General features: G+C 39.6%; 1 protein-coding gene across 2 annotated transcripts in view; it reads left to right on the top strand.

Moving 5' to 3' along the window:
• The first annotated feature begins 4,794 nt into the window (after nucleotides 1–4,794).
• The window catches only part of ext1b (exostosin glycosyltransferase 1b), a 76,612-nt gene continuing 68,049 nt past the window's right edge, over nucleotides 4,795–13,357 (top strand). The window contains exons 1-2 of one of the 2 annotated variants that reach the window (XM_016509879.1): nucleotides 4,795–5,500; nucleotides 5,584–6,793. In XM_016509879.1, the coding sequence (XP_016365365.1) occupies nucleotides 5,853–6,793 (941 nt within the window). In that variant the 5' untranslated portion in view covers nucleotides 4,795–5,500; nucleotides 5,584–5,852. Of the gene's footprint in view, nucleotides 6,794–13,357 lie in introns of both variants that reach the window. The other variant, XM_016509878.1, reaches the window with a different exon arrangement.

The following is a 13,357-nucleotide window of genomic DNA, read 5'->3' as shown; positions in this document are numbered from 1 at the left end:
AGGAAACATGTCGTTCAAACCGGAAACCGTAGCAAAACGGTGTACACCAGTTTGAGCTTGAACTTGCCCCAGGTTTGGGCGGAAATGCTCACAAAGATTTTGCAGTTTTGTGAAACAAATTTGGGGTTGTGTTATTAATTGGTTAAATGTGCAGAATTAAATGTGGTATATTTTATTGTATTGTGTATTTACCGTTGTTTAGATGCAGAGTGCCAAAAGTACACTGCTAGATTGACACCTATGTTGGTTATTGCTTTTTCTTAGGTCATACGTTTTGTGATGGCAATGTTTTGTTGTTAAAGAAGTTTTTTTTTAGTCTCAAATCACATCAGTTTTACTTAACGCAGATTGTTTGTGATCCTGTGACAATACTGAGGCTGTTATTTGAAGAACAGGGTTGTTAAAAACTATATGGTAAACTTGAACATTTTAAGTGGTATAAAATGGTTTAAAAATTTAAATGTCACTTAGTTTTGGGGGAACGGGAACAGTTGCGTCAATTCACTAAAAGTCAAAGTATGTCAAGTTCAAATGGTGTCACATACAATATCAAGTGACAATATCAATTCAAGCCCTGCAATGTTAACCCTTCCGACCATATTATACACTAACAGCTAATATTCAGCTATAACCGTACAAAAAAAGTATTCAAGACACCTACATTTAAGGGGCAGCTGGATTTAAATCAGTATCACAGAAAGTCAAGATTTAGATTAGAATGACAGATAAGAGATAGATAAAAGTGCTCTACACCATAAACTCTCTAAAATTGGACACATACAAATAATTCTGTGACTGTGTCTTTAAGAGGAAGAATTCCCCTCATGTTGCTAACAGAATAATTATGAATAAACTGATGTCTTTGTTGTGCTCTGTATCCACCCTAAACACTCTGTTTCCTTGACTCACTCTGAGATGGTGAACTGTGTGTACTAAACCGTAAGGAATCTAAAAATTCCCAAATATAAACTGTTCTCACATATTTATCCCGACAGAACTAGGTAATGTGCAGGAAGGGGTGAGCCAAAAAAGTGTGTGAATGCATGCACAGGAAGATCTGAGGATTCCTCACTGACAGGGCATCCATCCAGATAACTTTTCCTGTTCTGTGGCTGGGAACCCTGATGACTGGGAGAGAAAACAAAAGGAGGTTCAAAGGGGGTGAGGAAAGCCTGCTCTGATCTCAGCCTGAGGAGGTAATGCATTAACATTCTCACTGCAGGTCATCAAAGAGAGTTTAAATGTGTGTGTGTGAGGGCACAGTGTGCTGAAATCATTCAAATATTTAATTCTTTGCCCCGGCAAAATCACAGGTTTACCATGACGTGAACGTTATTTTCAGCATTTTAAGGTCAAATTGATGGGAATGCATGAGAAAAAGTGTGTATTTTTGGTTCTGTGACTGTTCACCAAGTCTTTCACAATTGTAATCATCTTTTAGCGTTTTTGAAGTTCACTTAAAGGTGAAGTGTGTAATTTTTGTTGATGTTAAAATATTTCCACCAGACCCTGCATAATATGCAGAGACAACTGTAAATAAACCATTAGTAGGTTGATTTAGCTGAAAAGAAACATTGTGGCTCTGGTGCTAGGAAAATATTGTTCTGTTTGAGCATCTTAAAGGAACAGTTCACCCCAAAATTAAAATTCAGTCATTATTTGCTCACCCTTACTTGCCCTTCTGTCCGGTCCAGAGTTATTTACCTCAGAGAAGAAAGTACTTTTTTGGGTTTTATGTTTTTATGTTTTGTGTAGAGTTTGGATTTCTCAAAATGCTACACTAATACAATCTTGTGAAAGTGCAGTTGTGCACAGAAAACCAACCGCCAAAGTCAGGATTTTAATAAATACATTTTAGTTTTGTATTGTTCCTTCAGCGAATGTGGAAGTTGTATGGAATATTTCAGTGATACTGTTGTATTATTTTTTTAAGGCTTTATGCTGGTCGCTGTTCCCTGCCATAATATGGACTGAACAGTCCAACTCCTTTTGTGGTCCGAGAACAACACCAGAGTGAGTAAATAATGACTGAATTTTCATTTTTCATAGCAACATTGACTCAGCAAATAACGTGAGTTTGGTGCAGGACTATCTGTTTGCCTGACTGGGCAGACGGCTGAAAAAAACAGTGTGAAAACAATCATTAATTTCACAGTTTTAGTTAGAATCACTAGTGGTGCACAAATTATACATTTGTCCTAAATAATAATTTAAATTATTATGAGGCCATGAACCTGCATGCATTATAATTAAACATATTTTAAAAAGTAGTTTTGTTTATGATGTTGTTTAATTAATGGTAATTTTTCATGACTCATTATGAAAGCTGAAGTATACCACTGTTCTACCGGGCATCGTTCTTACTCTGCTTTGCTTTCTCTCTCGTTCCCTCTCTTTTAATCATCTGAGTTGAAAACAGAGCCAAATGTGAAGGATCCTCTGCTGGAGTTTAGCAAAGAAACTCTCATTTCACCACAGCAATCTAACCCAATTCTCCAGTCCAAATCTGTACGGAATAAATTGCCACAGAATACAAATGAAGGAGTTCAGAAGTCAAGAACTTGGCTTTTTTTAATGAGGACAAAAACCTATCAACACATCTAACCTGTTCTGCTTCATTTACTGCCTTGCTCTCCCTGGAGTCACTCGAGTTCTTTTTTTCTTGCGATTTGACTCTCTCTCCTTTTCCTCTTGGGTTTGTTTTCTGCTGCTCTCCCCTCCTACATCTTCCAACATTTAAACCTTAACATTGCCAAGAGCGAACTCCGTTCCAGTACGGAAAGGTCATTTTAAATAAATAAAGCAACGAGGAGGTATCTAGCCATCCCACACTCATGCTTTAAGACGCCAGTTGTGTGCCAGTTTTGTTTTTGCTTTTTTTTTTCCTCCTAAAGGTTCATTTGCCTGGAGGGCACCAGAGAGAGTTAAACAAGAGGAGCAGGACTTCAGAATCCACACCTACTCAATGGCTATGTCTGTGTTAGTCATGGAGCGCTGCTTGATTCTTTAAATGTTGTCGGCTCCTCAGCACTCTAGCTCTCGCTGTGGGGAGAGAACAGGATCTTAACATATTAACATCCCCTGGAAGCATAGCCATAGCATTGCAGTTAAACAGCTGTGCTTGTTTGGTTTTGGTGAGATAAAAAAAATACAATAGAGTGTACAAGCATGAACAATGTGAGACATCAACAATACACAGCCATGAGACATCAAACTGAAACATATAGACTCTTTTCTATTACATTTTACAAGACAATTGCATATTCTGTTATATTAAAATGTATTTAATTACATTAATTCCAAATTTCAGACATTGTGAAATATGTCTTTAGAAAACTATTTTTTAATTGTAAAAAAGAGAAAGTTGTATGTGTTCATTTTTCTATGTTCTCAATGTTCTGTGGGCTAAGAAACATTTCCCAGCACAATCTGAGTTATTGATTTTTTTTCACTCACATGATTTATAGCTATCCTCTTAGAAAGGCATTAATCTTTCAGTACAGTTGATGTTGGCTTCGTTATGTATTTGGATTTGCGTTCCATATCCCTTTTATTAGGTGTTCCTTTTGTGGTCTTACAACATTCACCTGTGTAGTGTCTCCATATCACTGTGCCCGGCCCTACCCAGAATACTCAGGGAATGCAGTGTGTTACGTCATCTCAAGCAGCTTTATCAGATCTTGGAACAGTGGAGGGTAGAGGACTCTCAAAGGGTGTTTTGTCTTTCCCAGGGCTTAGAACTCTGAACTCAAGGCTTACCCCATCCAGACACGGGTATTTGTTTACAGCGGCCCAAATTTGGGGCTTTTTATCACAAGCTGGGAGAGGCTTTGGGAAGAGGAAGTGCTATAGAGCTTGGCTTCTTATCTTCTGTTAGATACAAAAGCAAATCCCTTGGGTAATCCAGCTCTCTTCTTTCAATTATTGGTTAAGTAAACAACAAATAAATCATTTGTTCAGCAATAGCGATAGTTACAAAAAGGGGCAATCTGTCAGGGATCGATGATTAATAGTTATTTTTTAATAATTAATTATCATAACTAAGTCATTATAATAGGGCTTTATACAATATCAAACGATTTTCCAAGATATCCAAACTGTTAAAAACACATTGCCGGGGACAGTGGAAAGTACAACACCATCATATCAACAGGCACAAAAAGTTATTATCATTTATTACCATAATAGTTGATCTCCCTTTGGTAATACTTTATATTTATACATAGCATATTAATATAAATTAATTTGTAAGTCGCTTTGGATAAAAGCGTCTGCTAAATGAATAAATGTAAATGTAATTTCCCCTGTTCTGCCTGCATTCTGTTTTATTTATTTATCTACCTGCCCCATTTTTAATGTTCCCATTAATTTTACTTTCTTTAAATCGCTATAGATTTGCTCTATTGTCTGTTTAAAGTACTATATACACTTTAGCAATATTGTCATGCCAGCTTTTATTTACTCTAATAACATCATCACCATTATAATAACAGTAATCAATGACCAATTAATACAAATATAAAAAATAATAAATTAAAAAGTATTATTATTATTATTATTATTATTATTATTATAGGAAGAGGGAAACTAGAGAAAAATATAAGGAAAAATAATCCCACACCTCCCACCGCCCTTCAATATAATTTACATTTTTGTTTCAATGCAATTTAAATAAGTGTCTATCTATGTTCAGAAGAACGAATCTTGCTCTGACGTAAGAATGTTATTATATAGCAAAATTATTCAGTGAAAGCTGAGTTAAAAGAAAACATCTACATTAAAAAGTTTGTCAATTTTTAATGTGCAGTGGTCAGAGTGGTTAGAAGTCCATCCACATTCAGGGAGATGCTCGGCACTGGGAATGAATGGGTGCTGTCGATGCCCCGCCCCGCCCCATCCGGTTCTTCTGTCCAATGAAAACGCACGATGCACCATGATGGGACGTCACGCACACTGGCGTCGTGTCGGGATTGGAATGTAACAGAGTAACAATCGGAACAACTGAGCAATAGGTGATTGGGCTCACGGATCAAGGAACTCAGTTGATTTTATTTGTTAAGGAAACATCCCGTGAAACTCGCTCACTGTCCTCGTGTTTTCGCCAAAAAGGGAAACGCCGCTTTCCAGAGCCGGTGTCCTGATGAAGAAGAAATCTACTTCTTGCGTGTGTGAAGGTCCACGGAGAGCGCAGGGATAACAGAAATGCAGGGATTCGTAAGGTTACCGTCGTTCCGGTGAACTGCCCCTTTATATTATTGTTTCGGAGGTGAATGGAGTTACTCTGCGAGCGGTGGGCTTTAGTTAAGTCTGGACGTGCGGTTCGGAAACGCCACAGCATCGGCGATAAACCTCGGTCGGTGTATTATTAACGACTTTCCATCCTTTCCAGTGGGACCCGCTGCTCTCCAAAGACAAACTCCATGAGTCAGTGCCGCCGCAACTCTCCGGTGCGAGTCGGACCGTGCGACGCATTTATCTAGCGCGTGTCTTGTCAACAAAGGTTGCATTTTCATTACTCCACCGGGGGGAAACTAAGTCCGCGAGTAAGCATACCTGATTGTGTGTTTATGATGATCTTAACAGGTACGGTTACTGTTACGGCTGCCCTGTGAAATGTTGCTACTAGACAGACGAGGGAGAGCGAGGAACCCGATGTAAAATCGCCCACATGCGCTGGATCAATCGCTTGCTGTTCGGTGATCGGAATCTGAAGAGGGAAGACGTGAGTTGTAAATCCTCGCAGGCTGGAAGATGGCAGAGCAGTACTATAGCTGGAGGAGGTGGTGTTGAGAGACAAACTTCCAGCCGCTTGAGATTTATTTGCAAACATCGCGATCTGGCCTTCAGGACACATGCAGGCCAAAAAACGATATCTGATCTCGCTCTTGACTGGCGCCTTTCTGGTTCTGCTCTTTTACTTTGGAGGAGGGGTCCCGGGTCCGGCGGCCACGGGGTCCAGGAGCCGGCATGGATATAGTCGTCCCGAGCAGCCGTGGCCACACTTCTCGGATCCCTTACAACACTTCAGCCCGTGGGACCATTCGGACACGGAGGAATATAACGTGCACATATCGCCCAGGCAGAAGAGAGACGTTAACTCGAGCGTTTACAAGGGCAAAAAGTGCCGCATGCAATCATGCTTCGATTTCTCCTTATGTCAGAGGAACGGATTCAAAGTGTACGTGTACCCGCAGCAGAAGGGCGAGAAGATCTCGGAAAGTTACCAGAACATTTTATCCACCATCGAGGGCTCTAGGTTTTACACTTCTGACCCTGGTCAAGCGTGTCTGTTCGTCCTGAGCTTGGACACTCTTGACCGAGACCAGTTATCGCCACAGTACGTGCACAATCTTAAAACCAAGGTGCAGAGCTTGCCTCTGTGGAACAATGGTAGAAATCACCTCATATTTAATTTGTATTCCGGCACGTGGCCCGACTACACGGAAGACTTGGGCGTTGACATCGGTCAGGCCATGCTGGCCAAAGCGAGCATCAGCACCGAGAACTTCAGACCCAACTTTGACGTATCCATCCCCTTGTTCTCCAAGGAGCACCCAAGAACCGGTGGGGACAGGGGGTACTTGAAATACAACACCATTCCACCTTTTAGAAAGTATATGTTGGTATTTAAGGGGAAACGCTATTTGACCGGCATCGGCTCGGACACGAGGAATGCCTTATATCATGTTCATAACGCGGAGGATGTTGTTCTCCTCACCACCTGCAAACATGGCAAAGACTGGCAGAAACACAAGGACGCGCGATGTGACAAGGACAACGCCGAGTATGACAAGTGAGTTTTCAAACTTCTGTTTTTCTCATCTGATCGCATTGTAGTCTTTTCTGACTGTAATTTTCACAAATAGCCTTCCACACTACAACTTATTAACCACAGCTGTCAATGACAGAAATTTGCTCTTTTTTTTTTTTTTTAACTTTTTGAGTATGTCAGTAACATTGACTAGATGAATAAGGCTATACGGTGTGAGAATCGCGTGCTGTAGGCTATTCATCCAACTAATGTTATTGCTCTCAGTTTCTAATAACATGTTAAATTATAAAAAAAAATCATCGTCATTTTTAACGTTATCCTTCAGCGCGCAAAAGTGTCTGCAACTTTACAAAGGGCATGAATATCTAATTAGGTAAATCCTGAGGCACTTCATTGGTTGTCTGTTGCTAAACAACTCAATGTGACATTCTAGTACCGCATCGCCTCACACTCTTTTGGCACCATAATTTGGCGGGACTGGGATTCGTAACCAGGGTTAAATGCGGTGTGAAACCGGTTTCAAAATTACAAATGTGAAACCTTGCTTAAGTTATACGTGGCCTTAACCTGAGGTTTTAGTTAGAAGAACGTTCTCACAAGGTAAAGCGCAATGAAAAAAACCTGTGATATTTTAAGAAACTGTGGTTTCCATGGTAAAGTTTAGTCTGGGAAAGTTGTATTCAGTTGTCTTTACGTTGCAAATGGGTCACAGTTTACTTTGTTTATGTTTACAGTCTAATTACATAAATACTAAGTACTACTTGATGTTTAATCGTTTTGTGGAGTTTCATAATTACACTTTCTTGCTGTTGTGATTATAATAACACAGAATATGAGTTGGACACTGTAATATAAACCACTTCAAAGATGTTTAGTAATGCGTCACGCCGTCCAATTTACCCAGCAATGTGCCATTTTTATGCGAGCTGTTTCAGTGAGTTGTGTCATCTTGAATATTTTTGAAGCGGTGCTTCATGTGCCATAGAGACCAGCAGGGCTCCCTGAGTATGTGTTTTTACACCAGATTACGAAACACTTTTATTGCTTTAGAAAGCCATTGACATGACGGAGACATTCCCAGGTACAGTAGCAAGCTGTAATCCTTTCTGTTTTTATATCCTAACTCAATTGCACTGATTTTAAAACACATCCACCATGGGAATTTCACCCTAATCATAGATATGTTCGGACACATCTCATATGCTCGAAATATAATGCTCTCTCAACAGAGAGAACGGGCATATGACCTTGCATAATTAGAAAGCTGACCCAGTGTAAATAAACCGTAAATGGAATCTTTTTTTTTTTGTCCTGAAATGTTAACACGCTCACAAGTAGATCCGTCACGCTAGCTGTTAGCCTTGCCGGTCTTTATACAAGCTTGATTTCTGATTAAACGGATAGAAGTTAATCAATAATCCACTTTTTACTTCCCTGATCTGTTGCCCATTTTCTAAAAGGGAATGGATTACATAGTCAAGCACCCTGAATCACAGTCCGTTAGAATTCACTGATAATTTCACTGTACATTGTGAGAGTAATTACCTGGCGCATGTCACTTCAAAACAGCCTGAGTGCTCATTAATGGGATTTCAGACTCAGCGCCTAGAGGTAGTCGGCGCTCTTCCTCCCGCTCTAGCCCACTCCTGGTTAGTCATGGCACTAATGTTGGTCGGTGTGCAGATATTTTTGGCATGTTTCTCCCTCCCATGATGCTGCTGAGGTGCTTCTCAGCAGGATGTGGTGCTGTTAATTGGGGTGTAAGTATGTGTGCGTGTGTGTAAGACAGAACAGCTGTTTGAAACATGAGCGAGCTGAGCCATGCAAAAATGACCTGGCTGACAAGGGTCTGCAAAAAATGTTTTTTTTTTTTTCTGTTTGGTAGGTTGTTGTTCACCATTTGACAACGTTTCTTTGGCAATCTCAGGTTACTTAGATTATACTTCTGTTTCCATATTAATTACCCAAAAGGATTTGAGCTTTTTTTTTTTGCAGATTTATCTTTACGACTGCATGATTTTCCAGCTTTTTTTAATGACTTGCATCTGAATGGCTTCAGGGACCGGTGGTCTGACAGTGAGCCTGCCAGACTAGTTGCTGAGACTTGGCCTTGAGATCGAAATTCCTCCATGCCACGGTTTGGAATTTACCAAGCTGGAATAACTCAGCAGTGCCAAGCGTTATTAAACAATAGATTCATTCAGTACTGTGTCACAAAGCACAGCGCTGGTCACTGCCCCAGCTGTAAGAGTGGAGGAAATCCAATCTGCTTCAATGTGATTTGTGGAAGTCGTCACATTGATCTGATACAGATGAAGGAAATGATTTAAAATCCCCCTGCTGCAAATGATATTCAGTCTGGTATAAGACTCTGTCATAGTCTAAAACTTTTTTTGTTTGGTCCTATTAAATTGTATAAATATAGTTTCCTGGAAAATGAGTCACTGCATAGATATAGAAGGGTAATATTTGCAATGTCAACATTTTTTCCCCTCACGGTATCTGTAATAACTCGGTGTTTTATCCTTCGTTAATACCTAACCAGATTTTTCAGACTTTATTAACTGTTCTGTGAGCCTTTTGCTCACCAGGCTACTCAAGGACACTGCAAGGACCAAATTTAACATCTCTTATTCCTGCCCACAGACATAGGCTTTAATCATTCCAAGAACACATTGGAAAAAAAGAAAACAAACTAGTTTCCCCACCTCTAGTAGAGGGATGGCTTTGTGCTGGTGCATGTGCAGTGAATGTCAGTGTTATACTTGTATTTATACATAAATAGGATGAAATTGCATTAATGTCTTGAAAGGTCTGTAGTGAATACTGTAGTTTAATTTCTTTGATATGAGGCACTCCTCTCTGCTCTTTCCCACTGTTTCTGTTGTCACATTATTAAATCATGAATTTTTCATGATCTTACCTCAGTCAGATAAAGTAGTGGCCCGAGCTTGTGTGACAAATGCTAATGTGAGTTAATTAGCCCAAATAGAGTTCTGCTTAATTACTGTTGGTTGATTATATATTTCTGTGCATAATGTGCTTGGGCTGGATTTATCTGATCACAGCATCGGATAAATTGCATGTTAAAGCGAGGAGGTAATATGTGTGTGTCTGTGTATAGTTTAAAAATGTGTCCTAGACGAGCTTTGAAGATATTTGCTGTAAGTACATTTTTTATGTTGACCAGGTTGAGGCCTAGATATTGCCCCAGGTTTCTTGTGCATGTTTGTGACCACCCCCCCGTTTTGTCCATCCCTGTCTGGGAGCTCCGTCCCCCGACTCATTGACCCACTTTCAGTGGGATTACCACAGGAACACTCCCTTAGGCCACAGAAAAAGACCACCAGGCGGATTTGGAAACGGCTGTTGCAGTCTAAACTGGTGAAAGTCAATTATTATTATTACTAAGGGTAACTACAACTGACTCTGGGGAAAAAACTAGCATGCTTTGAAGTTAAATTCTGCATGTTAAAAGCTAGTACAAGCCATAGCCATAGAACTGGCAGTAATTGAGAAAACAAGACGCAAAAAGATTATTTTTATCCAAAGCCTGTCAATGAGCTCTTGAAGAGTATGAATTAATAAGTGGGATTTAGAATTGGAAAAGCATCTTTAATTTCCTCTCCATGCCCTGCCAAGATCACACATCTTCTCAAAGAAATTTGCGGAGCAGACCATTGATTGGTTGACAGTTGAGTGGGATCTCTGGAAAAGGTATGTCTTTTTGAGGTGCATATTTACGTCTCACTTTCTAAAAGAATGTAAAGTGTTCATAAACACTTCCCCACCAACTCCGTAAAATTTCTTCCAAAGTCAAGCATTATGCATTTTTGTTCAAAAATGATGAAAAGATTGAAACTTTTTTTTAAAGAAGTCTCTAATGCTCAACCAAGGCTGCATTTATTTCATCATAAATAAATAGTAAAATTGTGATATATTATTACAATTTAAAATAACTGTTTTCTATATGAATATATTTTATAATTGAATTTATTCTTTTGATGGCAAAGCTGAATTTTCTGCTGCTATTGCTCCAGTCTTTAACTGATTTGGTGCTCAAGAAACATTTTATATTATCAGTGGTATTAATATTTTTGAGGAAACCATAATGCATTTTTTCAGGATTCTTTGATAAATAGAAAGTGCAAAAGAACATTGTTTATTTATTGCTTAAAATATTTTATAACATTATTTATAAATGTCTTTACTGTCACTTTTGATTAATTTATTGCATCATTGCTGAATAAAAGTATTAATTTCTTTATTTCATCAACCTTTAAATGATAGTGTACAATAAAGGACTAGCCAATGGTTTCACTCACATAGGAGTTATTTATTTATTTATTTTTTTTTAAGTCTTGAGACATTTGTCTGCTCGTGTGGCAGCTGAAATTGTGACGTCAGTGCTGAGGTGGTGGATGATAGGCCCTGAGGGTGCTGGTCTCCCCTTTGACCATTAGCCACGAGTATTAGCCGTGGCCTTTTAATTAGGGCTGAACGATTTTGGAAAATAATCTAATTGCGATTTTTTTTACCAATATTGCGTTTGCGATTTAATATGCAATTATTTTTTAAAGCTCTTTATGTTCTGTATTATTCACCAAAGACAAGCTATAAATCATTGTATAGTGTGACCAACACAATATTAGATAGATTAAACATAAATGTTCTTTTCTGTAGGCCAGGCCTATTGCGGCGCGACGCGACAAATGTAGCGTCCGGTATAGACACGGTGAGTGAAGCCGAGATCAAGATATGCCTCGTCATATTTTCTGCATTTAGCTTTTGAATGACCAGCACCTGCCTGGGTCTGTGCGACTTCATCTATGGCTTTTCTCTTCGCTTTCACAAACCGATCCATCTCCCATTCTAAGTTACGTCTTTTGGCTGTTTACTGTTTTATTTATTTTCTTTTTCTGCTGATGACTTGAAGTAGCGCTGCTTAGACCGATGGGTGTGTGTCATCAAAGTACTGCGAGAGCTATAAGAGAGCGCGGACGTCTCCTTATGCTTTCTCTCGCTCGCCGTACTTTAATGTCATACACCGATCTGATCTTCAAGTCGAACACACCTCTTTACTCTCGTGTGTCACGTGACCGTGTAATCGTAGCCTCTGCAATTGAAAAATCGCGTTTTTTCATATCGCGATATTATCGCAAATGCAATTAATCGTTCAGCCCTACTTTTAATCCAGCTCTCAAGGGAGAAAGTCTGCACCACCGCTGTGGTTTTTGCCATCTGTAGATCAGCCTCACAGCCTAACACAGCAGTTTGCATGCTAATTACGTGCTAAAAGAAGCAATCCAGCCTTCCTCAATACCAGACTTGCCAGATTCAGCTTCGCACTCATTTTGGGACGTATGAAAACATGTCTACAGTAATCAGATGCTTGGAGACACAGGTGTCGTTTAGTGCTGTTAAATGCTGTATAGCCATAGCAATGATTTTTTTTTTCTTAGCAGTTTTAGTCGCAGATGATTTTGAAAAGATGTCAGATCATATAACAATGTTAAGAATGACTTCTTGACTGTAAATACATTTACGCTGAATGGATTTCTCTTCAATGCTGACTTTTAGTGCTGGATTGACTCTCAGAGATGATACAGATGATATTAAGGCATTGTGTGAGGTTTGTTTATTCTCTGGAGCAAGTACTCGTCTTTCTTTTGCGCACTGTTGTAGATGAAAGCATGAAGGAAGCTGGAGATCCAGGCCTATTATCGTACTGCAGGGTGTGTTGTCATACGTTTGTGTGTTTAAGATGTTTCTTAAGGTGTGTTTTTGCACTGCTGTGAGGAACGTTTGATCCCTTCAAGTTCATACGTTTGTACCTAAAGACTTGGTCTGTTAGAAAGTATGTTTACATGCGCAATTATAATAGAGGTACAGTAGATTTTTGTGTAGTCCAGTCTTCATCGAAGTATATAAGAGATAAAGCATAATTGATCTTTAGGATTAAATACACTTTGTGTGTCACCATTTCAGCTGAAACATGAAATATTGTTGTAGCCCGACTGAAATCTGCTTTTAAATTTTAAAGAGACTACAGGATTGGCCCTCTTTTGCCCTGGGTCATCAAAAAGCCAGCCCTCTCCCAGAAGGTTAGGGACTTTTTACAGCTTCAGGGTAATTCGCAAGACTTGTTGCCTTTTATTAGAGTCGTATCATGGACTCCATCACACTAAATGTTGGCCCTTTTGAAACAAAGCTCTCACTGTTCGGCCGTTTCATTACCGCGAGAAACGAAAACAAACATTTTTCATTGATGGTCAGCTCCGTTCTGAGGAATTTGAAGAGGATTTGCTTAAATTCTTTGTAGACATTTTTCTTTGTGTGTGTCATACATGCAAGTCTACTGGGAGACTGTATAGGACAGTGGGGGGCTGCTATAGAAAGAGCGTTTTGTTTAAGTGCTAGCTGATCTAATGGCTCGCGCCCAAACCGTTTTATGGTTTGATTTGACTACCTCTCCAGTGAAACGGCTCTCTTGCCCCCGGGCGCTGAGGGGCTCCTTTGTGCGAAAGTTTGCTTAGATTATTTTGCAGCCTGTGCCTTGTTGACACCACGGCCCCTTCTCATCCC

Source organism: Sinocyclocheilus rhinocerous, unplaced genomic scaffold, assembly GCF_001515625.1.
Source record: "Sinocyclocheilus rhinocerous isolate Xijiao unplaced genomic scaffold, SAMN03320098_v1.1 scaffold53, whole genome shotgun sequence".
Taxonomy (NCBI): domain Eukaryota; kingdom Metazoa; phylum Chordata; class Actinopteri; order Cypriniformes; family Cyprinidae; genus Sinocyclocheilus; species Sinocyclocheilus rhinocerous.
The sequence above is the reverse complement of the archived record's forward strand: the minus strand, read 5'-3'. Positions and strand labels throughout refer to the sequence as shown.